The sequence below is a fragment of the Phoca vitulina genome, unplaced genomic scaffold (genome assembly GCF_004348235.1).
Source record: "Phoca vitulina isolate PV1807 unplaced genomic scaffold, GSC_HSeal_1.0 scaffold1, whole genome shotgun sequence".
NCBI classification, from domain to species: Eukaryota; Metazoa; Chordata; class Mammalia; order Carnivora; family Phocidae; genus Phoca; species Phoca vitulina.
In genome coordinates, this window is record NW_022589704.1 from 80,557,154 (window position 1) to 80,583,574 (window position 26,421).

At 34.5% G+C, this 26,421-nt stretch overlaps 1 protein-coding gene across 3 annotated transcripts in view; it reads right to left on the reverse strand.

Annotated features, from left to right (window-relative positions):
- The window catches only part of ACVR2A (activin A receptor type 2A), an 81,326-nt gene that overhangs the window by 10,463 nt on the left and 44,442 nt on the right, over positions 1-26,421 (reverse strand). For 2 of the 3 annotated variants that reach the window (XM_032410871.1, XM_032410889.1), the window contains exons 3-8: positions 21,509-21,716; positions 17,634-17,743; positions 17,284-17,438; positions 6,904-6,927; positions 2,699-2,842; positions 681-824 (exon numbers count right to left, since the gene is read on the reverse strand). In XM_032410871.1, the coding sequence (XP_032266762.1) occupies positions 681-824; positions 2,699-2,842; positions 6,904-6,927; positions 17,284-17,438; positions 17,634-17,743; positions 21,509-21,716 (785 nt within the window). The remainder of the gene's footprint in view (positions 1-680; positions 825-2,698; positions 2,843-6,903; positions 6,928-17,283; positions 17,439-17,633; positions 17,744-21,508; positions 21,717-26,421) is intronic. The other variant, XM_032410882.1, reaches the window with a different exon arrangement.

The following is a 26,421-nucleotide window of genomic DNA, read 5'->3' on the forward strand; positions in this document are numbered from 1 at the left end:
TTAAAATACACTGACTACAAGGATGTTAGTTATATCATAGGACTAGGAAAACACAAAATTAAGACATAGAAGCAACTATGTCAGAATCTTCCTCTAGAGATTACTACTATCCTTCTGGTCAAGAATTTAGAGACATTTAAGAGCCACCTAGATCTGACAATGATGAAACTAATTGCCAAGTCAACACAATTTCCTATTTCATTAACATGTACTTTCATACTAACTATGAAAGTAGAGAAACTGAGGGAAAACAGCAACTGCGTTTTGGTGATAATTACAAATTAGTGACAGATCAAAGATCAGATAAATCTCCTGACTCTAGTTTTGTCACTAGGCTACACAAAATTCAAGCTAAAAAATGGTCCACATAATCAAGATGGATCATGAATGGTAAATGAAAATGACTAAGCACCGGCTACAATGAAATAATTATTTGTAAGAGAGGTAACTGCAGCACAAGAAATAAGGGACAAAAGACTGGTTTTACGTAAGTAGAGGGTTAGGTGAAAAAGTTGCCATCTTTCCTCTTTTATTAAAATAAATTAGTTTTTAAAGGATTTTTATTTATAAATATTAACCAACTATAACAACATACTGTTCCCAGAAAAACAAGTCTGAGGGATTTGTAGCCAACATTAAGGAGGTAAACTTTCCTGAGTTAAAACGGAAAGTAGTTTTACCTTTTCATGAAATGCTGTGATTAGCCAAAGATCCACATCAACACTGGTGCCTCGTTTTTCTGCACCAATGAACTGTAATATGTTCTCATGCTTCATTCCAGGTAAACTATAAACTTCATATTCATTTTGCCATGATTGTTTGTCCTAGAGTTAAAAAGAAAGAAGAGTAAGAGTGCAAAGAACACAGGCAACTAAGCCGTATCTAAGAGATTACTCAAGTAGATTGTAAGGCAAAATTTAAAAATAAAGCTAAGTATGAAAAGATTCTTTGATTTTGTCTTATTTTTTCCTAAAAGAAATCTAAGAATAAGGTAACAACTCTCTGACAAATGCCTGCCCTGCCCCCCTCCCTGAAACATACTCTTCTGTGTTTCTAGCTTGTAAATACAGGAGTTACCATCGGAAATGGTGCGCATCTGTATCTAACAACGGCAACACATTCTGCTGACAATTCCATAATACAGTGTCATTTCATCACGGTGTGAAGTTACTTGTGTTTATTCAGAATAATCTCCCTGAAGTACGAATTTCAGGTAGAATGACTTCATCTCAATAGAAAACAATTTTTTGTTCAAAGATTAACATTATATCAAACGTTTTTAAAATGTTGAGAATACCCTGCAAAGCCAATGGGAGTACAATAGGGTATAAATAGGCAATACAATAATTTAAAACACTCTATACTCATTTGTGACTGCAAGCAACCCATGCCTACTCCTTGCCTACATGTCTGCTTATAAAGAATTAGTTTCTCTTCACAGTGGAAGAATAATGAAAGTCGGAGGCACCATAGCGTAATGGTTAGGAACCCTCTGGATCCAAACTATCTTAAGAACCTTTGCCAAGTGACAATCATTCAGTTTCCTCATTAGCAAATGGGGACTACAGTGTCTGCCCCATAGGGTTGTTGTATTATGTATATGTGTGTTGTTTTCTATATATGGGCAATATATGGACACCTATTACTGAGTACTCCTATATAAAGCACCTCTTCCTGACAGTAAGAAGCATTCAATAAAATATTAGCTACTGTTACTCTTGCTATTGTTACCCTTGTGTTAATATCCAAAGGCCTTTCTCTAACTTTTAAGCTTCTTCCCACAATGAAAGAACAACCCTGAATTTGTCAATCTTAGCAGAACAGACTAGACTCTTCCATTAAGAACTATAGTTTTAAAGTATCTGCACTGCTACCAAAAAAAGGCTTTAGAGGAGGCAACAAAGATAAAAGCTAGGTATATTAAGACAAAAGAAAAAACAGATTCTGTAACTCTGGAATGAGGAAGATCCACTGTGCAGATACAGTGGCAGAGCCTGAATCACCAAACCCAACCAGGACCAGAGCAGCACACAAGGCATTAGCTAGAGGGCTGTGAAGCAAGACAGGGATGAAGAAATCAGCATAAATCTATACCACCAATGGACTCAAACAAAACATAAGAACAGCTCAGAGGTGCATTAGACCAGGGTTTTATGAGGTCAGCCCCCTTTAAAAGAGAAACAAGTCAACAGTAAACCAATTATCTGAAATCTTGATTCACTGCCTCTGAAAATTCACCAAACAAAATCTGAAATGATTACATGGGCACTCAAAGAAAGACAAAAATGAATCAGTCTGGTAATATACCTCTAAACAAGTCTAAAACCAGTATGCTATTCCTTCATTCTTCTCTTTGTTTTCTGATAATGTCAATGGGATATTAAAAGTGAACCAACGAAATTCTATTACTGGAATCCTCCACTAATACTACATTTCTGTAGTATCTTTATTGGCAAAAGATCTCCTTTATGTTCATTCACTGGAATTCCACCCCTCCGAACAGACAGAAGGACTGCTGTACCATGAGTCCCATTCCTCAGATGAGAAGGCAGACAAAAGGACTAATCGCTTTCCTCAGTATCACGAAGAACCACCCAGAAACGTGGTTTGTGTTTTCGGACTATTTCTGAATTACAGTAATCGAGCCAGTTGCACCTTTTACAAAATATACGCAGATGAGAAAGACGCAATAACATACCTGTATTGGAAATATCTTCACAGCCACGTACTCATTGAGCAGCTGGGCTTTCCACACACAACCAAATCTTCCCCTTGCTTTCACTTCTAATAACTGCAGTGGCTTCAAACCTAGTAATGGAGAAGGTGGGGGTGGTCCTGGGTCCTACAGATAAACAATAACAGTAGTTATCAGAAAGCAGCACATGATACAGATCAATGCTAAATATGAGAAAAAAAAAGTGAGTATACTGAGGAATCAATTGACAGAAACAGGAAACACATACAAATGACACTAACTTCAATCTTACTAAAACTGAGTTCTCAAGCATTACTAGTTATTTATAGTGATCGTAAGGCAATAAGGCAAGCCACTTGAATTGAGAGTTTTCGTAATGACATTCAGCACTATTGCTATATAAGGACAGCAGTAGAAATGACCTCAAATCATTTTGAGTCAGTCTCACTAATTTTCTGGACTAAGATCTTCTGTAACCTTTAGGATATTATTAACAGTATTTCAACGGTTTCATCAAGTTGGTACTTCATTAGAAGATGCCAGCAACAGCAAATTACAGCTATTTCTCAAAGGAAAACAATCCTCAAAATCCACTACTTTCTCCAATGACTGTTTATCTTTAAATCTTTTCTTCATTAATCTCAGAAATGCACAGTCATTCTCAAATACATTGCAGATAAGTGTATAAAATACAAAGCACATAAATATGTTAATAGCCAAACTTTTCTGTTCATTCTAATTTTTCAACCTAACAATCCCTTTGCTTATAATTAATTACCTCCCCAAATTGACCTGAGATAAAAATTATTAGTCTGATTGGCAAAGAAAGCAGAAATTATAATCCAGAAAATGAGTGTTCCTCGTAATAGATGGCAAGATAAATGAAAGAAAAATGTACTGCTATAGTTAATTTTGAAAATGGAGCAAATATAGTATATAAATAGGGGTACAACATTTACAAAACACAAGAGCATCCTTCCTATACAAAGCAGAATGGCAACCCTCACTGGAAGCATTGTATCATTTCAGTATCTGCAACTAAAACAAGATGTAGGAAGCCTTTTGAAAAGCTTCCAGAGAAAAGTAATAAAAATGTATGAAGGGCTGCATAATGAGTATTACAAAGAACTAAAATTTCTGTGGCAACAGCAACAGACACTGTGACACTGGGTGGCATCTAAGTCGCTTGGAAATAGTATGTCCTCCTGTATCACGGCATCTCTCTCTTCCTTTCCTCCCCTTTTAAGAAAAAATCCCCTCTTCTAATGCCCCAAGACTGGCAGTGCTCCCTTTGGGTGCTATTCAGCCCACTGGTGTCACTCAAGATTTTAAACAGTTGACACCTGCACTAGAAAGACCCTCAAAAATAGAAATACTGCAAGGTATTAAAGAGGACAAAGGTGCAATTTCTTTGTAGGCAATCCTTTACAAAATGGCTTGAGAATTCCTACTTCAAAATAGTATGATAAACTAGAAAACTTCCTGTGACTCATTTCAACCTCAGATATTTATTTTTAAAATGTCTACAAAAAGTTGCTTTGCCTTCACACATTCAAAAGACAAAAGGTTATAGTAGAGCTAAAGAGTGTTGTATAGTTTAACAGAGTGACGAGTCCAGAAAGTCAGATACAAATCTTAAAGAAGTATGGCCCCTAAAGTTATGATTCTCACTGGAAAGGGACACAAGACTCTAGGGAGAGGTTTTATCAAACTTAAACCCACCCTACCTCATTGCTCGACTGGTCATTTATAACTGTAATAAGAGATGCTACTGACAGGAGCAGGCTGCGGATGTGGATGTGGAGACAGGAGGGAAAAAGGTGGGAAACTAGTCTTGTAGAGGCAGAGGAAAGCACTCATGCTCAAAGTCCAAGAATTATTAGATAACTGCATAAAATAATTATGCTAACAGGAAAAAGTTCAATCTGAAAAAATTTAAATAACTACGAAGTTAAAAATCAATGATTCCCCTTCTTTAGAACTAAGTCAGAAATGTCGAGTTTTCAAAGCAGGCAGGGATACCAAAAATTTAAGTATGCAGATAAGAGCTGAAAGCTCAAGAAGCAAAATAACCACGTAAAGAAGAAAACGGCTCTTAACTTAAACATTAAGATGTTTAATAACTTTTAATATAAACTGATAATGTCTCTCGATAACATATGACATTACCCATTCTCTGTTCTAAGGCGTACCAACCACATGGATATGATTCAGTCTATAAAACAGGATTCAGAGGACTTAATCCACATCTCAAATTAAGACTATGCCACCAGTTCAAAATACAATTTTAATATAATACTAACCTTAATTTTAGGAAACATACAATAACTTTCAATGTCTATATTTAGAGGGAAAAAGATCACCGAATATTTTCCAAAAGCACAAATAAACTCCAAGGTTCCCATAAGTTTCCAAGTCTTTGTTGGGCAAGTTTCTAAGATACCATTATCAGTAAAAAATCTTAGCTCACTCTCCTAATGATACTACCATTCTATTCAGCCTTCTATCATAACAGCCTGAAACAGACTGTTGTTAAAAGTAAGAAGAATACTGGCGAATTTTTAAAAGGTGAGGAAAATGTCTACAAAGGCACATTCCTACAGAATGTCAAACTTTTAGAAATGGTACGTGTTTTTAAGTAATACTCTATAATACTTAAAAGGTGAGACTCAAAAACAAGTAACTAAAATACAGACCATAACTCTACAAAATATATAATGCCAATATGGCTTTTTGCTTTTTTAATGAAAAATTACTAGAATATTCTCTTCCATACTTTTCAGCTCTTCATTAAATTTACAGGAAGCTTTAACTGCATCTCTAATATCTGGCTTTTACTTATCCTATCATCTGAGACTATCAAATTATTTGTAGTTTATAAGCATCATTATACTAATTTACCCACAAAAAACTCAATGCAGTTTACCCTTGAACAACATGGGTTTGAACTTTAGGGGTCCACTTCTATGTGGATTTTTTTCTAATAAATACAGTACAGTCAGTACGGTAAATGTATCTTCTCTTCGTTAGATTTTAATAACATTTTCTTCTCTCTCGTTTACTTTATTGTAAGAATATACTATATCATACATATAACATACAAAATATATGTTAATCGACCATTTGTGTTATTAGTCACAAAACTCAGTAGTTAAGTTTTGGGGGGAGTAAAAAGTTATACACAGGTTTGTGCACGGCATTGGCACCCCTAAGCCCTGCATTGTTCAAGGGTCAACTGTACCTGATTCTAGGAATAAAGATTTATACCTTTAAAATGTATCAACACCTGGCGAGACAAATTTGGGCTTGAACTTCATAATGACAGCAACATTCTGATATTATCATAAAACATGACTTTGCCCCGCTACACAGAAAACCAGCTTTGGGGGATCAACTGCGAGGACTGGGGAATTCCTGAAAACTTTTCCTAAGTCTCCAGTTCTCTTGCAATCCCCACGCTATTTTGCACAGTTAAGAAGACATGCAGTAGAACATGCCTCCACTTAGATCTCTTCTTTACCCATTTGTATATGAAAATTACGGCATCAGGAGACATCATGTTGAGAAACAACAAATGGCAATCACTGAAAATCGTGCCCCCATCCCAATACTGCTACCCAGTAGGATTACTATACTCAAGACTGGAATACATTAGCAGAAGTGAAGAGCTGCTAAGTAGTCTATGATCATTGTACTTCTTCTGAGTTCTCAAGTGAGAAGGGTAAATTCTAATCTAAAAGCCTTCAAACTCTAGAGAGCAAAAGATCAACTTATACTTCTCTAGCCAGCCCATTTGCTAAGGAGGCTAAAGATGAAAGAAACTATCTGAAAATATAGATTTCACATTAAAGGATAATGGGTTTCACCAGAAAGTCAGCTCCTGGTAAAAATGAGCATATGCTGACATTAAGCTAGTGACATACTAGCCATTAGGTGTTAACATCTAATCAACTAAGTTTCTACATTCCAACTCAGATAAGTATAAATGTGGTTAACAACTCTTTGAAAACCAAAAACTATTACTGTGGCAAATCAATCATGTTTTTAATACTAAAAGTGGTAAAAAAAAAAAAAAAAAAAAAAATCCGTAACACAAATTTATAAAGGATGCACAATAAAGCAACAACAACAAAAATCTAAGAAAAAAATGTTTAATATGCATCCACAAAAAGTTCCACAACCATAAAACAAACATCAATGCATCTTACCTCTATCATTATATGAAAGGCGTGCTTGTGAAGAAAAAACACAGGCAAAAGAAATTACGATTTATATCCAGAATGAAATGAAAAATGACACATCAGTTACAAAAGTGAAGGAAGGAGAATAATGATTTAGCTTTTTAAAAGTTGGCAATGATCCAATGTATCATATTTTTAAAATAAGAACTGGGAACACTTTCCTTATAAAGGGAGGAAAGTAATATCAAACAAACAAAAAACTTGGATATCACCTTTCAGATGAGGGGCATTATTGTATAGACAACTCTAGTATGACCCCAAATTACCTGATCCAATGAACTTCAAGCTAGCAAACTACACCGAGTCTTAAATAATTGTTACTTGTTTTCTAAGAAGTTCTAGAGTCTAAACTGGATGAGTAAAACAAGCAATTTAATTGAGAAAATACGCGCTGGAATTGGCTTCTGGACACGAGAGGGCAGTATTGCCTTTAACAAAAACTAGAAGCAGCACAGAAGAAATTTTTACGTAACCAGAATAAGTTCCTCAGCCCACACTTTGGCAGTTGTTTTAAGAGTCTCTGAAATCTCCCATTTCCTGAACTGCTTCACTCCCTTTTCATGGAAGATATCATAAATAATAAATTAGAAAAATGTTTCTAGTGTCTTTGTGTGTGCAACATAAACAATATACTAGGGTAAGAAAATAAAGACGGGGAAGAATAAAAAAATGAGAATTAAGTAGAACATAGTGACAGGCCAGGCCCATTGTTGACTTACTAGCCACATCGAGAGTGAAGAAGTCAAGCAGTGGTGGCCCTGGGAACAAGTATCCATACATACTTTTCAGTCTGAGGACACTCAGATACTGATAGAGAACAAGATTTTCATTTTCCCAGTCATCCTAAAATAGTTAGGGGCCTAAATTTAAAATTAAGAGAAATACTGTCACCAGTGTAAAAGGAGGCTTCAAATCCCTCCAATCACTGAGTATATCTGCCGTTTCCAGTATTTCTACAATATTTATATAGAGAATAGCACTGACAAAAAAAGATTTGATAATTCATTTATCTGTACCCGTAGTTTAACTAGTTTTGCTTCCTTCTTGATTTTCTCCTGTGATAATGATTCAGGATTATTTATAATTCATTGAAAAGGCTTAGCTAATCCTACTATCAAAACATCTTATCAGTACTGCAGAGTAAAATTCATCCCTTGAAAGAAATACATGCCAAATGAATAGCTAGACTTTAGCTTCCCAAGGCCTAGGTATCTCTCAGGTTTTGTTTTCATTACAGGTACTACAGAGATAACCCTGCCACTATAATAACACTATGCAAGTAGGTCCATGTATCTTCCCAAAAAGGGTATCTTTGCTCAATATACTTCTCAATAAATGAACATTAGAGTAAGTCAGAGAATGATCAAGCTAAACAAGGGACACCAAGAACAGGCCTCAATGCGTAAACTATGTTATAAAACAAAAGGGTCAAAACAGAATCCAAAAAAATTAAATCACTGAAATACACGGATAACAAGTAACCAAATAAAACCATCTGAATTCACAACATGGAAAATGAAACTTGAGTATCATGCACTATAACTGGAGAGAACAGTGAAAACCAAATCAGCACATTAATGTCAAGTAATTAGGCTGCTGGATGAGAAAGAGACTTGCTGCTTATTCCTTAAGGGGTAAAGAAATTTAACTGTGTTGCCAAACATCAGAGAAGAATGAATAGGACTTCTCCATTCACTCAACAAATCCTTATTGAGTGCCTAGTTGTGCTAGGTTCTCATAGTGCTTACTATAGTGTGGGGGAAGGAAGACTAGTCAAAGACACCACACTGATGGATGCATAATTATAAAATAAGAGCAGTAAAAAGGAATTCAGTACCCTGAGCACCTGTAAGGTGAAAGCATACTTCCAAGGGTATGTTAAGTAAGAGAAGATCTTCCTGAGGAGAGGATCCTTGAAAAATGGAGTAAGTACTCAAGGGAGACAGATTAGGTGGGAAAATGGTACTGGGATGCATCCTAAATTTCTGACTTGTGCCACTGAATGGTTACTGGTTCTATTTACTGAGAACCAGGTTTGGAGAGATCATTACCATGGAATGTTAAGTGCCTGGAGACATCTAAGTGCTGACAGTTAGTAGGCAGTTAGATGTACAGAACAGGAACACAAAGAAATCTTTCTAGAAATATGGATTTTGGTTCATTTATATACTATAAACACACATATATGACATATACTATAAATTTTCTCTTATTTACTATTTAAACCATTCTAAAACTTATATATACATATATATTTTTCAATAACTCACTAAATATCTTCTTAGGACTACCAAGATTTAAGGACCCCCACCCCAAAGTATTTGAAAACTGACAAACTCTGAATTTGTTTCATCTTAGTCATCTAATTATCTCATGCTCTAAGAAATTTTACAATTGCTAATTTTAAAAAAGACTATTGCCAAGCAGACTGAAATAGAATCTATAAAGAAATAATATAGTGTGTATATCAGAACAAATGCTTCTAAGCTAGGGAAAGCAAGATATTATACATTAACATATGCAATAATAATATTGATACTGCCAAATGCACAGCCATCATTCTATCCAATTAGATCTTCAAAATTCCATTGTGATGTACCAACTCCTACTTCCTCCGTTTTCCTCATCTAACTCCTGAAAGCAAGGCAAAGACAGACCGAGATGGACGAAATAGGATTCTGAATAAGTTCCCTAAGAAGAAAGTAGCTCCTCAGGGTAGCTAGCAATGGGGTCTAAAAGTCTGAACAAGATGTAAGGGATATCCATTCTCCTTCTGGCCACTGCTCAGAAGCATCAGGTTTATTAGTGAGGATAGAAGAAATTTTATTTATTTTAGCATTTGTATTCTGCAAGTAAAGCTGAAAAAAAAGGAAAAGGATCATGCTATACATTATAGAAATTGATGTGATAAAATGATTACGTTTATCTACAAGGCTTTATGTACTTACAATAAAAACTATTTTAAATTTACATACTCTGATTCCTCCCTTTATCCTACTTTAGGTTTTTATGCCCCCCCCCCCCATTATTTACTGAAATAAGCCATTCTATTAAAATTACTTCAATGAATAATAATCCTTGGGTCTAAATGGCCAGACTTCACCACTCAGCAGACTGACACTAGGCCGACACTTCACCTATCTGTGCCATGATTTTCTTATCTATGAAATGGACTTAATAAAACAAAACCTATATCATGGGGTGTTGAAAGATTAATCAGTGTGAAATGCCCCGTGTAGTCCTTGACAGAGTACTCAAAAAGAAATCTTTCACTGCACTAATTTCAAAGTATTGACATATAAATATGTATTTACAATGGCTTTAATAAATAGGATACCTTTTGAGTACAATTTTGAAGTTGCAACTCTGTTAGCAATAACAGCTAACATGTTTTGAGCACTTAACATTAGACAGGCACCCCCGGTGGGGCTCCCAGTCACCACAGAACTGGGGTCAGACCTTTCTCCTCTTCTCCTCCACCTTTGACCAAAATTGCTAATGCAATTCATTTCCAAGCTGCACAAACGACCAACCAACCTATTTTTTGTTCACCTACATATTTATTAACTGTGGGCTTCAAAAGGGCCAGCCAGAACTGTCCCTCTGGGGCTGGCCAATACCCAGCAGCACGATGCCTGGCACACAGCACGCACTCAGGCATCAGGTGAGTAGGTCAGCTGAAACCAAACCGACAAACGCCAACACCCGCCAGCCTACGTGATACAAGCAGCTTTCACTAACAAATGGGCTCAGAAGATGTGACAGTGATGAAGTAGCTAGGAATGAAGGAAGAAATCTACAGTGAGGTCCAGGAAATAAAGAATTGAGAGAAAAGCACACTTTTTCCTATCGTCCATCTCCTCGCCAGACAAGAAAAAGGAGAAATTATGTATTCTGTTCTATATGCATCAGTCCCATTTGTAAACTGGAAGATGGGGCCATCCACAGTCCAAAGGAAAACTGAACTCAAGATTTTAAAAATTAAATGGAAGTCATCTTTAGAAATAAAGTGCTTTCATTATTAACTTTAATATATAGCTTTAACTTGTTTTAAGCTTTGGATAAAGCTTTTAATTTTTTTTTTTTTTTCCCTTCTCCCCTTCCTTTCCTTTTTGCTTTTGGACACGGAATTTCAGCAAATCTCCAAGTGGGCCTGTCCATGCATTTGCTAAGTAAAACAGCTCATGTACGCCTAAGAGAGTAATTTTTTGTCAAGCTGCAAGTCTACAAATAATTTATGACACTTCTCCCCATAATTAGTTTAGAAATATACATAAAACTAAGTCATAATTTAAGTTGTAACAAAAATAATCACACACAAAGGTGGAACACAGAAGAAAAGAGACTTTTGTAGGAGCCCTGCACTACTTCTTAGGCATATACAAAAAAACAAAAACAAAAACAAAACAGAAGAATGCTCAACTGCAAGACAAGACCATTATATCACCATACTTTAAACATGCTAAAATAAAGTAAGACAGTTAAAAATATTTGTGAAATGTAGATTCCAGGTCTTAGCAGAAACCTAACACCAACTCTAAGCTAATAAAACATAAAGTTTTGATATTTCATGAGCATACATTAAAGCTCCACTAAATTTCACTTAAGAACACATCATTTAATCAGAATGAGATTGAAAAGTATTGAGCTGAAAAGCTGTCCTCAGTATACTGTTAAATTAAAAGAAAGCAATTGTGAAATAACATTCTGTAGTTTATAAAAGGGGGGAAAAAAAAGCATATACTCAAACAAATGAGATTAGAAATAGGTGCCAAAGGATACATACCAACCTGTTAAAATTGATTATCTCAGGAAAGTGATAAAGGAAAAAAAAGAAAGAACAAATGGTTCTATCTCCTTTCTTTTGCACACACTTCCTTCTGTATAATTTGTCTTATTATAACAGGCAAGTATTTGAAATTAATTCTTAAAAAGAAAAAAATTTAAAAGGAAAGAAAAAGTGAGTCAACCTATTTCAAGATGTGCTTCGATAGATGTGATACTCATTTTGCAAGTATAACTTAATATTAGCATATTAATACTCATTTAATTTCAGTAAATTTCTCCTGCATCCTCCACAAATAGGTAAGCAGTACCCTTTCCTAAACTGACTTGGCTGAATGATGCTATGCTACCCTTTCAGTATCTTATTAATTTTAAATGGGTACATATATAGACTCATGTTCAACAGGAAATCCTACACAGCATTTTCACAGATGGCTTGGTTTCTCAGTGGATAGTAATTTGACATAGCATGAAATGACAACCTATTATTACTTTAATATTAAGATCAGCAGGATTATTTTGTGTGCCCAAATAAGCATCCCAAACATCTGAAAGTCTTCACTCTTCCTCAGACCAAAATCAAGACAAAATGTCATGATGTAGAGAACTGAAGAGACTGATGTCATTTAAGTAGGCATTACTGTTGCAATACTATAGTGCTACTTAAATAGCCTTTAAAAATGAACAAGAAGTTAACTTTATACCTTGTTAAAGGTAGGTAATTTCTAGCCCCTAAAATCCGCTTTCTTATCAAGTGTTTTTTATCAGCATAAATATAGATCTTATTAACAGGAAACTTCAGCTCACATATGGTTTTGAGAGCGATGCAAACACTTTTATTGAAACCACATTAACTCTAACCACAGTAAGACTTCTTAATCACAGAGTCAATGCATCCATTCCCTCCTATTCTTGACTCACCAGCACTAGAAAAACCAGTTTGTGTTCAGTTTACTCACTGCAGGTTACAAGAGCAAATTCCTATATGTGGAAAAACAATTTCAGCACAGGTAAAAGAAAAGGACCTAGGGGATGCAAATTAAAAAGATGCTTCAAGCTTGTGATTCCAAAAAGAACTGAATACTGGCACTGTCTTACGAAAGCCTGGAATACTTCAATTTATTTTACCCTAAAGAAATATGGCCTCTAGATTTATCTTAAAACTAAGCTCTAAAGCTCTTTATTAAATGAATGCCTGGGCATGCTGCATTATCATCTCAGTATAACTCTGAATGCAACAAAGTCAAATTTGGCAATTCATCACTTACAGAATGGTTATACGCACAAACACTGCGTGAATACAGCAGTGATTTACAACACACAGCTGGTCTTCAAGGAGCTTACAGTCAAGTGGGAGATTGGAACATGTACACAAATGACTAGAGCCTCTCTCAACTGTTATTCGTCTGAATCACACAAGACAGAAACTGACTTCAACACTATTTTCTCAATTCTTTTAAGGACAGTACATAACTAATACCATTCTAGATGCATACGATGGATGGCTTAGGGTGTAATGGGAGGAAAGAATAAAAAGGTAAATGTATGGAGGTATGGAAGCCCCCGTGTCATACTCCCGACTTTGTATTCTTTGCTGTGGATCACTGAGAGCCCTCAAACAGTTTTAAAAACAGAAGCAACATAATCAGACATGTAAAATGCCCTTCTACAGCAATAGTATAGATGGAGAGAGAGAGAGAAGACCAGCTATGAGATTACAGAAATAATCTCAGCCTCAGATGTAATAATGTCCTGAACTACAACAGGATCAAGAAGGATGAAAAGGTGAATGAATAGGACTTGGTAAATGACAGGGCCAAAAAAAGTAGTAGTTGTCTCCCAGGCTTTCATCCAGGGTGACGGGGAAGACAATGTTAGAAACATAACAGTTATAGGTTATAATGTTAGAAATGTTAACAGTTAGAAACATATGCTAGAAACATAATAGTTATAGGTTATAAAGAAAGAAGAATGGCTTCAATTAAAAAAAAAAAAGAGCAAAATTACTTTTTCCATTCCTCTTACTATGCTAGATTTGAGAATTAGTATTTTTTACTGGTTACTAAGAGCCGTAAGACCAGATTTTAAAGCATGTATATCCTTAGATCATTTCTTCACAATGAAATACTAACACCAGAAGAAATTCTAACTTGGTGTCTTAGAAATAAAGAACCCCATAATTTTGCTGTCAGAACCAGCTCAGTAAGAAGATATATGTGGATATCTCTTGTCTTCCAGGATGCCACAAACTGATCTTTTACCCCCCAATGAGAATAAAAGACTGAGATCAGACCAACGAATGGTCACAGTATACATAACTTCAGCTTGTTCTGCGAGATCCACTATAAATTCTCTTCAAGTATAGTGCTTATTGTAGGAATGACCTGTCAATAAGATATTACCACATGATAAGACTAATGTCATAAAACAGACCAGTTAATTCACAAACCAGCCTTTAGCCAAAGCTTTAAGGAAAAGTTTCCCTAAGAAAAGGAATGAAAAATTTCATGTCACTGTCTAAGTGTTTGAAGATATGGAGGAAAAATGTTTCAGAAATCCATAAGAATATAAGATCTTTTCCTAACTAGTCTTGGGAATTAATGGGGACATGAATATGGAGTGAAATACAGAAATCACCTTAAGACTTCAAATGTATGTCTCCCTTACTTACTACTCCTGTCCCTCGTGAAAGTCTTGAATAACTAGTAGGCATTGGCACTATCAGCTCAGCGGCACAGGAATCCTTACCTACAACCCAATCATGCTGATAAACCTTATTCTAAAATGTGCTAAAAAATTTTGTTAATGGAAAACACATGAATATGCCCTTGGATATATCCATGACTTCTTTTTTGTCCTATGTGAGAGACAATGTGATATTACTGCTCATTTTAGTAGTCAAACTTTTCGACATCCAAAGTAGAAAAATAAATTAGCCTACAGAATGATTTTGAAATGGCAGGAATGTTTACTGAATTATCTAAAACACCAGAGACATTGGCTTTCTGGGGGAAAAAAAAAAAAAAAAAAGAGGCAGAACAGGATAAGCAGCAAGAAAAGAAAAGCTTTAGTTCAGATTCCAGCTCTGACACTTGTAAGCTTTGCTATGTCTCAATTTCTTTATCTATAAAATGGAAATTAAAACTACATAAACAACCCTGTGAGGTAAAGTGAAATCAGTGCTTTTCACACCTGGCTGGTCACCACAATCACCCTGAAAACTTATTAGAAACATAGTATCTCAGGCCCCACTCCATACTTACAGGGTTGTGGCCCACGAGTTCGTATTATTTAATAAATTCCAAAGATGAGCCTTATATACCGGTCACAATTTAGAAATCATGGGAAAAAATTATGTATTTTATGTTTTTACATATTCTTATATAAAACTTATGTATTTATACATATGTGCAACCTACCAGTACCAGAGTACACTGTAAGTGTTCAAATAAATGCTTGCTGTTATTATCAATTATTTTGAAGTTGGAGATAAAACTGGGCATTTTGTAGTAAGATAGGCACTAAGCAGTTGCAGAACTACTTTGTATAAACCTCTCACCAAAAATGAAACTTAAAGCATGACACTATACTGTTTGAGACACAGTGAGAGATGACATAAATGAAGTTCCAAATTGATGACAACCCCTCTTCTACAACACAGTTTATGACAGGAAAAAAACCAGTTAGGCATGTTTTATATTTTTCCTAACAAAGCTTGACGATTCCAGATCATTCCATCACAAAACCTTAAATCTAGTTCTCATTTTTTCAGTAATTCATACAATGTATGCAAATTTACCACAGAGCAATTCAAGTGCTAAATAAATGTGTACAATAACTTTAACATGGCAACAAATATCTAAAATCCACAGAAATGGACTGTATCTTTCCATTTTAAAAGTCTAAATGCTTGAATTAATTAGCATTTCTAAATAAAGTAGCCTCATATATAGGATACTGAGCCCTCTAAAAAAAAGTCCAACCATACCTTTGTGCCAATATTCTATGAATATCAAAATTATCTATAAGAATACATTATTTTTAAAGTTCTATTAAAAAAACAACAAATTTGTTTTTAAATTTAGTTTCCAGTTTTTTTCTTTCTTAACACAAATCTAGGGTAAATTCAGACACTACTCTAAGTACTAAACATTCTCTCTTCTAAATATAGAAATAAAATAAAAACTAGTTACCACCTAAAGAAGACAAAGTAGATCCTATGGCCATTTGGAATAAGCTACATATATTTATTAGGCACTAAAATTTTTATTTTTATAATACTTTCAGAGATAATTTTTAATAAATCCACAACTTAGTTACTAATGTTTAAAAGTTAAAATATTTCAGCTGCACAAAACAGTGTTTACCTAATTTACCAAATAAGGTATTTTACCTTTGGGTTTATTTCTCCATATACACCATCTTACAAAGATTATGTGGATCAATAATCTAATGCTAACAAATTGCTGCAAGTACTGAGAAAGAAGTATGTTATGTAAATAAAGCTTACAGGGAAGAGTTGTTTTGGTCATTAAATTATAGGACTTTACCATTCTTCTATCACGTTTTAACCATTAATCCTAGTGGTATTAGAGAAACAAAGTTAAACCAAGAGATCCAGAAGGCCAAGGTAATCTGATCTTAAGAGTTAAAAGAAACACAGTAAAAACTAGAGTTTAAAGATGTCTCCCACAACTATAGTTTTCACCTTTCCACAGCCTGCAATATATTAACTACTTATATTAAAAGAGCTTGTAAACCACTGTGCCAGTGCCAACTGTCTACATGACAGAGAACGAGGAAAATTTCATTAATTTAATCTGATTACCCACCATATCTACATTTTCAGGTATATTCAGGGTCAGGAGAGGGAGAATCAAGGGCATTAAAAAAGTTTTTGGTCTTTAAAAAAAAAAAAAGCTTTTAGTCTTCAGTACACACTTGATATGCTGCAAAAAAACCAAACCAAAACAAAACAAAAACCCAAACTAACAAAACAAAAACAACACTTGGAACTACCAATACTAACTGAAGAGAAGCACTGCTCATCTGCTCCTCTTCCCAAAAACATTTTTTTGGATATACCTTCCTGATGCCTTTGTGAAACCTCTCTTTTCCACACTTTCCTGATTACCTTACTAAATCCCTCCCTATGGTTAAAAGGATATTTTGGCAAGTAGACTTGAAAAAGGCACAAAAATTTAGGAATGGGAGAAAGAACAGGAGGGAAAGAATGGGTTATGGTATCACTTCTCCACCATCAATTACTTCTCAAGAAACAAAGCAGGGTGAATCTCACACTTGAAAGCCCTACAATGACAGTAAAACTGTCCAAAGAACAGAATACCCCTTGTCTACTTTACCTTAACTCCTAAGTGAGAAAAGTTTAGGACACAGCAAGTCAATAAGTTCAGAAAATTAGCCATGGCTGCCATAACAATAAACATTCAAAAAGTAACACCAAAAGAAAATGATTTACAGCAACCCAGTGGGTTTCACCACAGTAATATTTCTTTAAAATATATAACTTAAAACAGCACAAAGTACAAGACAATAACTTACTTGAGTTGGAACAAGTACAGGAGGGTAGGCCATCTTATGATGCCTATACACCCAAAATGCACAAATAACAATCCCCGCAATCAACATAAGTGGCACCAAGGAATAGAGCAATATGTTGTAATAGGGTGGCTTAGGTGTAACTGGGTTCGAAGTTGCTGTGGAAAACGGAAGGAAAAAAACAATTCAGATTTGGTCTACAAAATTCCACAATAAATATTTATTATAGTATCAAATTTTAGGAGAAAAATAAGAGTAGGAGAAAGTAGGAGTAAATTATTCCATCAACACAAATATGCTTTGTTTTCAGGGTACTAGTCAAACAGACCTATGTATTTTCCCTGTGAACTTACGCTGTGTGACTTCCATCTCCGGAAAATAAGAAAACCTTTCGTTACACATATTGCCCTCACAGCAACAAAAATACACTTCAGGGCTGTCTTTTTTTTCTATACAATCAGTCCTATAAACAAACAAAGGAGAAATAATTAAAATCAACATTAAACTGAATCTACGATGGGTGTTTTTCTAAAATTCTTCTCAGAGATAAAATAATGAAAAAGTCATTCATAGTCAGCTTCAAGATTCTTATTAATATCCAATGATCAATTCTTAAAAGCCAAAAACATTCCAGTAATCCTGTTACTAAATCTCATCAAAACAAAAACAAAACAGCTGCTTTTATAGTAATCACACTAGCTCCATGAGAACATTGCTTAAATTTGGTTTTTTTTTTTTTTTTTTTTTTTTTTTTTTTTTTAAAGATTTTTTTTTTTTTTTTGAGAGAGAGAATGAGAGACAGAGAGCATGAGAGGGGGGAGGGTCAGAGGGAGAAGCAGACTCCCTGCTGAGCAGGGAGCCCGATGCGGGACTCGATCCCAGGACTCCAGGATCATGACCTGAGCCGAAGGCAGTCGCTTAACCAACTGAGCCACCCAGGCGCCCTTAAATTTGGTTTTTAATGATTAATCTAAGGCAACCATCTTTTTTTTTTTTTTTTTTAATTATTAGAAAAGCTTGAAAAGGAACATAAAGCCAATGAAGAAATTTGGTTTAGGAGTGCTTTCTCTTACAGGAAATACAGCTTTCCCATTGCATAAGTACAAAACTGAACACTATAAATAAAACTAGGTGTGTGTGTACACACCAATACATCCATATATACATATATATACATATAAATACACATACACAAAATAATGCAAGTTCCTCTCATGGCAGAACCTATCTCAACATCAGAGACCCAAGCTTAATTCCCAAGCTAGGTTTGGGAATTAAGAGTGTCATTTTTTGGAGTAGATTTAAATTCCCTAAACAAAATGAACAGGGTTGGAATAACCAACAAATGGAGAACAGTATGTAACAACGTACAGAGCCTAGTAACTCAAAAACTGATACAAGTTAGGTTGACTGAGGAGGTGAGGAGATAGGGATTTAGTTGCTAGAACAAACCCTAATCAGCTGCTAATAAACTGCTATACCTGTTTAAAAAAAAAAAAGAAAAATCAAAACCGCAAATATTGCTAATAAACATGAGGTGAATTTAAAGACATATCTTAGAAATAAACTGCAAACTTTTGTGATGGCTGTTAGAATAATAAGGTTGAATTTAAAATGGAAAGCTTAAGGGCGCCTGGGTGGCTCAATTGGTTGGGCGACTGACTGCCTTTGGCTCAGGTTATGATCCTGGAGTCCCAGGATCATCCCTGTTACTCCCTCTGACCCTCCCCCCTCTCATGCTCTCTCTCTCTCAAATAAATAAATAAATCTTAAAAAAAAAAAATAAACTGGAAAGCTTAAGAAATTTCAGGAAGAAAGCTGTTTTAACAAAATCAAACATTAAAATTAAATCTACACCAATACCTATTTAGTAGAAAGTAAAAGACAACTGAAAGCTAAATTTTAACAAGTTATAAAAAATATATGAATTTAAAATTTTAATATTTAGAATCATGTCTCAAATTATAGGAGGTGAAAATGACTAAGTATCTAGCCTAATTAACTCAAAAAAGTACTTTTCATTATCCAATTTCATTCTTCTTTTTATCATTGTCTTTTCCTCCATACTTTGACATTTCTTGAATCCTTTTTTTTTCTCTTAACTATCCTTCAGGTGAGACTGTTAAACAGTAGTTTTTACCACAAAAAGAACAAGAATCTCTGGTTTCAACTAACTAATAAAAGATAATTTGAGTAAAGATTTTCCCCCAAAATTCTTCCTATGTTTTTTTTTTTTTTAAATAAAACTGACATAACACTACATTAGTTTCAGGTATACAACATAATATCTTCATATCTGTACATACTGTGAAATGACCACAATAATCTAGTTAATGTCCAACATCACACATAGTTACAAATTTTTTTTCTTGTGATGAGGATTGTTAAGATCTACTTTCTTATCAGGGCACCTGGGTGGCTCAGTCAGTTAAGCATATAACTCTGGATTTCAGCTCAGGTCATGATCTCAGGGTCATGAGATCAAGCCCCACTCTCTCCCTCTCTCTGCCCCTCCCCAACCCCCTTTCTTAAAAAAAATAAAGAAGAAGAAGAAGAAGAAAAAAATCTCTCTTATCAAAACTTTCAAATATACGATAGAGCTTTATTAACTATAGTTGCCATACTATACATTACAACCCCAGGACTTGTTTTATAACTGGAAGTTTGTACCTTTTGACCACCTTCAACCATTTCACCTTACCCCCCCCAACCCCCAGCCTCTAATCTAGGAGTTCATTTTATTTTTTGTTTTTGTTTTTTAAGACTACACATACAAGTAAAATCACATGGTATTTGTCTTTCTCTATATGACTAATTTCACTTAGCATAATACCCTCAAGGTCTATCTGTGTTGTCTCAAATGGCAAGATTTCTTTCTTTAAATGGCTGAGTAATATTCCTGAGTGTGTGTGTGTGTGTGTAAACACCACATTTTCTTTATCCATCAATGGACACACAGGTTGCTTCCATATCTTGGCTATTGTAAATAATGCTGCAATAAACATAGGGGTGCATGTATCTTTTACAAGTTAGCATTTTCATTTCCTCAATAAATACCCCGAAGTAGAATTGCTGGATCACAGGGTAGTTTTATTTTTAATTTTTTGAGTAACCTCCATCCTGTTTTCCTAGTGGCCCTACTTACCTTTCATAATAGCAGATATCACTTGATGATCACCTCTATTTATAGAGAGGCTAAGAATCGGAAACGCAGCTAAAATGTGTAATTACAGAGAAATAATCTCTGGAAAATTCAGAGATTTAGAAGTAAACCCTAAATACTAAATATATACCTAAGATTTTAACTTCTCATGAAAAATTGAGATAATTCAATTTTCATGGATTTATTCAACACATTTTGCTATTAATTACATATGGCTAATCAACCACAGGTTCATGGTAATCAATTGAGGCTCCTGAAAGGGATAGGCAAGTACCCAGTGTTCCATGAGTGTATCAGTATTTTCTGGCTCCAAAATGTCTATTTATCTAGGACTTTGCAGCCTCTGCCAGCCATCAGCACCCACCCACAGTGGAAATCCTGTGGCCCAGGCAGTTTAAGTAATCAACCAAACATCTATGGGTCTCCTTACAGAAAGATCACAGGCAGTCAATAACATGTCTACTGTATTTTATTTCCAATACAGAATAAAACAATTTAAGCAAAATCTTTTAAATAAAATGTAGCTTTCTATGAGGACTCTCTTAGTACTGTTGTAATTCTGAACATCAAGTTAAAATGTCTCTCAGGGGTAAAGAACAAAGGCCTACTTTGCAAGAAAAAAAAAAAAAGAAAAAAAATGCAGTAAGATCAATTTCTTCCAGATACATAAATAGGGAAACTAAAAGGAAATTAAATACTATGATTAAGCTTTACTTTCTTTGAGGATACAGGATAGATTTTCAACAGATATACTGTCTTTTAAAGCAATTTAAAAAATCCCTTTTCCTTAAAATTGACCTTAAAAAAAGTTTATCATACTAATAACATAGGGGGAAAAAAGGTTCTTATCTATAGTTTTCACTACATGGTAGATTATTCAAAGTGTACCAAAGATAAAACATACACATACCATATTTATCTTATTACTTTAAAACATGTATATGGTCATTAAAGCATGTTATAATTGTATTCATAATCCCATCTTAAAAAAGAAACATTTAAGTGAAAATACATGCATTGAGCTTTCCCCCTGTAAAAATGAGTGTGGAGAAAATGTTTCCTTACCTGTCATAACAGTTGATATCATCCAGCCAACAACCTTGCTTCACTATTTCAATGGAACCAGAAATATTCTTCCAGGTAGCAAAACAATGTCGCCTTTTATCTTTGTCACCATAACAGGGTTCAACACCAGTTCGATTGGTTCTATCTCTTTCCCAATTAGCATTATAGAAAATACACTCCTGAGTTTCTGATCTACCAAGTATAGCACCTATAAGATAATAAAACAACAACTTAATATAACTGTATTAGCTCTTAAGAGATTGTCTCACCATATACCAAACTCAAACTCAGATGTGCCTAAAACGTCAGTAACTTACTGTCTTCCTAGTGTTGTAACACTGAGTTTAAGTTTCCACATCAATCTCCATACTTGAAGTATAATAAACATAGTAATAGAAAGTGACCAAATATATCTCAAGATTTCTCTGAAAAAGGACAGTTTCACTTCATTTAAGAATGTCCCGGATGAAAAGCAGTAAAATTGTTAATTTAATTAAATCTTGACCCTGGATAGATTTCTTTCCAATATCCTGTGTGACAAAATGGGAACTAAGCAAAAGCAGTTCTGCTGCATAATGAAGTACAACGGTTTGCCTCAAGATAAAGCCTTTGCATGACTGAGTGGGGAATTAAACCAACCATGGTTATTCAGACTTGGGTATCTGACAGACACGTTCTCAAAAATGAACCAACTAAACCTATTACTTCAAGAAAAACAAGTGACAGTATGCAATGCCAATGATAAAATTTGATCTTTCAAGCAAAAAAGAAGGATTTTGGAAAATTTGTATCACCACCATTAGCCTGACACTTTCCCAACACTTAAAGAATTCTCTCATGAGGGGCGCCTGGGTGGCTCAGTCAGTTAGGCATCTGACTCTTGATTTCGGGTCCGGTCATGATCTCAGGGTCATGAGATCAAGCCCTGCTTCGGGCTCTGCCCAGGCCATGGAGTCTGATTAAGATTCTTTCTCCCCCTGTCCCTCTGCCCCTCCCCATCCCACTCCCACTGGCACGTGCCTGCATGAGCAGCACTCTCTCTCTTAAAAAAGAAAAAAAAAGAATTCTCTCAGGAGATCAGTGGAGATATTAATACATGTAACTTTTAAATATTGAATAATGAAATGTGCCAATAATTAGTAGGTCTATATAATTCAGAGAACCAATATTCTCTAAATGAATTACGTGTGATGTTATAAAAGCATTCGTGGGTTAAAAAAATCCATTCAATGTTCAAGATAGTCCCATAGATTTCAATGTTACAGAGGACAAAAAGTTCATTAATGGTTTCAGATTCTGCACTGTAAAACTAACTTTTAAAAAACTACCTCTTGTCTTATGCGGAAAAACAAGGTGCTGGAATACCCAAAATAATTCTGAAAAAGATGTACAAAGGAGAATTCATACTACCTGTTTTTAAGATTCACTATAAAGCTTCAGCAATCAAGCTAGTGTGGTCTCAGTGAGAAGACAGACACACACTTCAATGGGACAGAACAGAGAATCCGGAAATAGACCCACATAATGTTCAGTTGACACACAGCAAAGGTGCCAACACATTTCAATAGAGAAAATACAGTCTTTTCAACAACTATGCTGGAACAATTGGACATCTTATGAACAAACAACAACAAGACAAACTTCAACTTGTATCTTACACCATTTACAAAAATTAACTCTAAACATATCAAAGACCTAAAAAATCTAAAAGTATAAAACTTGTATAAGAAAACATGAAAAATCTTTGTGACCCTAAATTATGAAAGACTTCTTAGAACATGAAAGACATGAACTACAAAAGAAAGAACTGGTAAGTTACGTTTCACTAAAATTAAAACTCTTTGAAAGTTCAAGGGGGAAAAAAAGTCACAGACTCGGAGAAAATACCTGCAAATTATGTATCTAAAAAAAAATGCTGACATTCAATATACAGACAAACCTGTCACAACTCAATAATAGTAATTTTTTAAAGCCACCAAATTTCTAAAAAAAATGGGCAAAAGATTCAAAATAACATGCTTTGCTGAAGATATATGAATGGAAAACACTAACATGAAATGATTCTCAGTATCATTAATCATCAGAGAAATGCAAACTGAAATTCTAATATCGATTAAAATGGCTAAACAAAAACAATCTCAAATGTTGATAAATATGTAGAGCAACTGGGACTTTCACACATTGGTGGCTGTAATGCAAAATGGTCCACCCACTTTGGAAAGCCAGTTTGACAGCTTCTTTTAGTAAACATACACCTACAATACTACCTACCCAGCAATACCATGCCTAGGCATTTACCTAAGAAATAAAAACATATGCTCATGCAAAAATCTGTACATGAATGCTTGGAATGGTTTTATTTATAATCAACCCAAAACTGGAAACAACTCAATATCCAGTACTGCTAAATGGATGAACAAACATCCATACAATAAGAAGAAATGAACTAGTGATAACTATAACAACATGGATGAATCGCAAATATATTATGCTATATGTGATTCCATTTATATGATATTCTGGAAAAGGTGAAACTATGGGGACAAAAATGAGATCAGACGTTGCCAGAAGCTGGGAGTGAGGGGAGAGGGCTGATTACAAAAGGGCTTGAGAAAATTTTTCAGAGTGACCAAAATATTCTACATTGTAACTATGGTCGGAGGTTATATGTCTTATGGGTTAATCACAAAGAATTGTTTTATCAAAAAAATACATTTTATTCTATGGAAATTATACTTCAATAAACCTGACTTTAAAAAAAAAGCAAAAAATCTACCATGTGTTGAGTTTTGGTATAATATCAGAGAAAAACATCCACAATTATCTAAAAATACTCATTTTTTTCTAAAACTATATCTGTGTATGACCACATTTCCTTCATATCAAAAGAACATATCACAGCAGACTTAATGGAGGAAGAGATACAAGAATCCAGTTGTCTTCCACGAAAACAATCATTAAAGAGATCTGCAAAAATTTCATTAATTTTTTTTGTTTTGGAAAACATTTTTCATAAAAATGTTCTTTTGTGAACATGTAATGGATTACTGTTACTGTTAAATAAATATTTTAAAATTTTGTCAATTTCTAATGTGAAAAGAATGATAGATAAAATCCCTATTTAAAAAAAAAAAAACTTTCTGGGGTTCTACATTTTTAAATGTCTTAAAGTTGAAACCAAAAAGCATGAGAACTTGCTGCAGCTCTGCAGTGTCCTAGGACACAGATGGGATTATAAGCTGCTAAAATCTGTGGCAGTATTAGTGCTCTGGACTTCCTCTCAACGACAGAAGAAATAATAGGAGCAGACCTATTATAAACTAAGGCTGGTAACTCCATGTTTTTTGTAGTCTATAAAAAAAAAAAAAAGGGTTGCTTCTACTATTTACCTGTATAAAAAAATACCTATTTTCTAAGTTATTCCTTTTCAGAAACTTGTTACTGAACATAATAAAAAAATTAAAAAAAAAAGAAACCTGTTGAAAATACCAGCAAAATAAGTTTCCTCCTTTACTAAATAACCCAAAAACAATCATGCACTGTCACATTATTATCTGAAAACAAGGTATGGCAAACTTTTTCTGTAAAGGGCCAGACAGTAAATATTTTCGGCTTTGCAGACCACGTGGTCTCTGTCACAACTACTCCATTCCGCCATTATAGCACAAAAGCATCCACAGGACAGTATATGAATGAGCATGGCTATGTTCCAAAAAAACTTTATTTATAGACACTAAAAATGAAATTTCAGGTAATTGTTACATGTCACAAAATACTGTTATTTTTTCAACCATTTAAAAATATAAAAATCATTCTTAGTTTACAGGCTATAAATTTGGCTCATGGGATGTGTGGTCAGCTATCTCTTAAAACAATGTCCTAATTTCAATAGTCTAGCTAACCTGCCTTTTGTTTGATTTGTTTTGTTGGGGATGGGTCCTCTGTAAATTACCATTCATGTAATTTGTGTTAAAAGCCACTATTTATTATTTTTAATTTCCAAAGAAAATGCCACTGAAGCACAGGAACACTATAACACCATTTAAACTAAAAAAACTGACAAAAATAAAATAAAATACTGCCTAGAGCAGAAATGCCAAATAGGTTTCATCTTCGTGTCAATTCCAATAAATTAACAGTAGCTGCCTGGAGTAGCATACTGAGAAGGATTTTGAAGTAAAAGAGTCTTGAAATTAGTATTTGCCACGTCTGTTCTAGAGAAAAGATGAACAAATGACCATTTCTTCATTTAAAAAAATACTTTCTTCACTTAAAATTTAAAGGCAAACAAGATTTCAGCATGGCTTTCCAGATCTAGACTATCACTTGATTGATACTTTCCAGAGATAGAAAGAATCCTGCTTATATGGAAAATTGTGACAATCTCATCACCCCCTCTCAAGCTGATCCTGTAATCGGTCTCTATCCCATCATATCTCTAACTGAACACGAAATAACATGATAATTATAAAAATAAAATCAAATTACACATTTTATGTTCTTAAGCTTGCATTGTGACTTTAAAGATGCAATTAAAAAAAAATTGGCAAAAGTTGCTTATATGTATGAATTTTTAACAGCAACTTCCAATTTAAAATTTTCTGAAACTTAAAACTTCTACCAAAGTAATTCCAAATAGTTCATACTATTTTCAAAAGAAATAAACAGACATAAAAGGTATGTGTTCATGGTTTAGTATAGTGGTTCTTAACTAATTATGTACAACAGAATCCCCTATGTTTTCTCAAATTCCTGTCTGAGTGCCATTTGGAGCTCTGGGGATGAGTAACTGAAAAGTCTATGATGTAAGGTATATATCCAGAGAAAGTGTGTGTGTGTGCGTGCACGCACATGTGTGTATGTGTGTTCTTTCCCTTTTTGACAAAGACCCACTGGTGATCTAATGTTCCTCT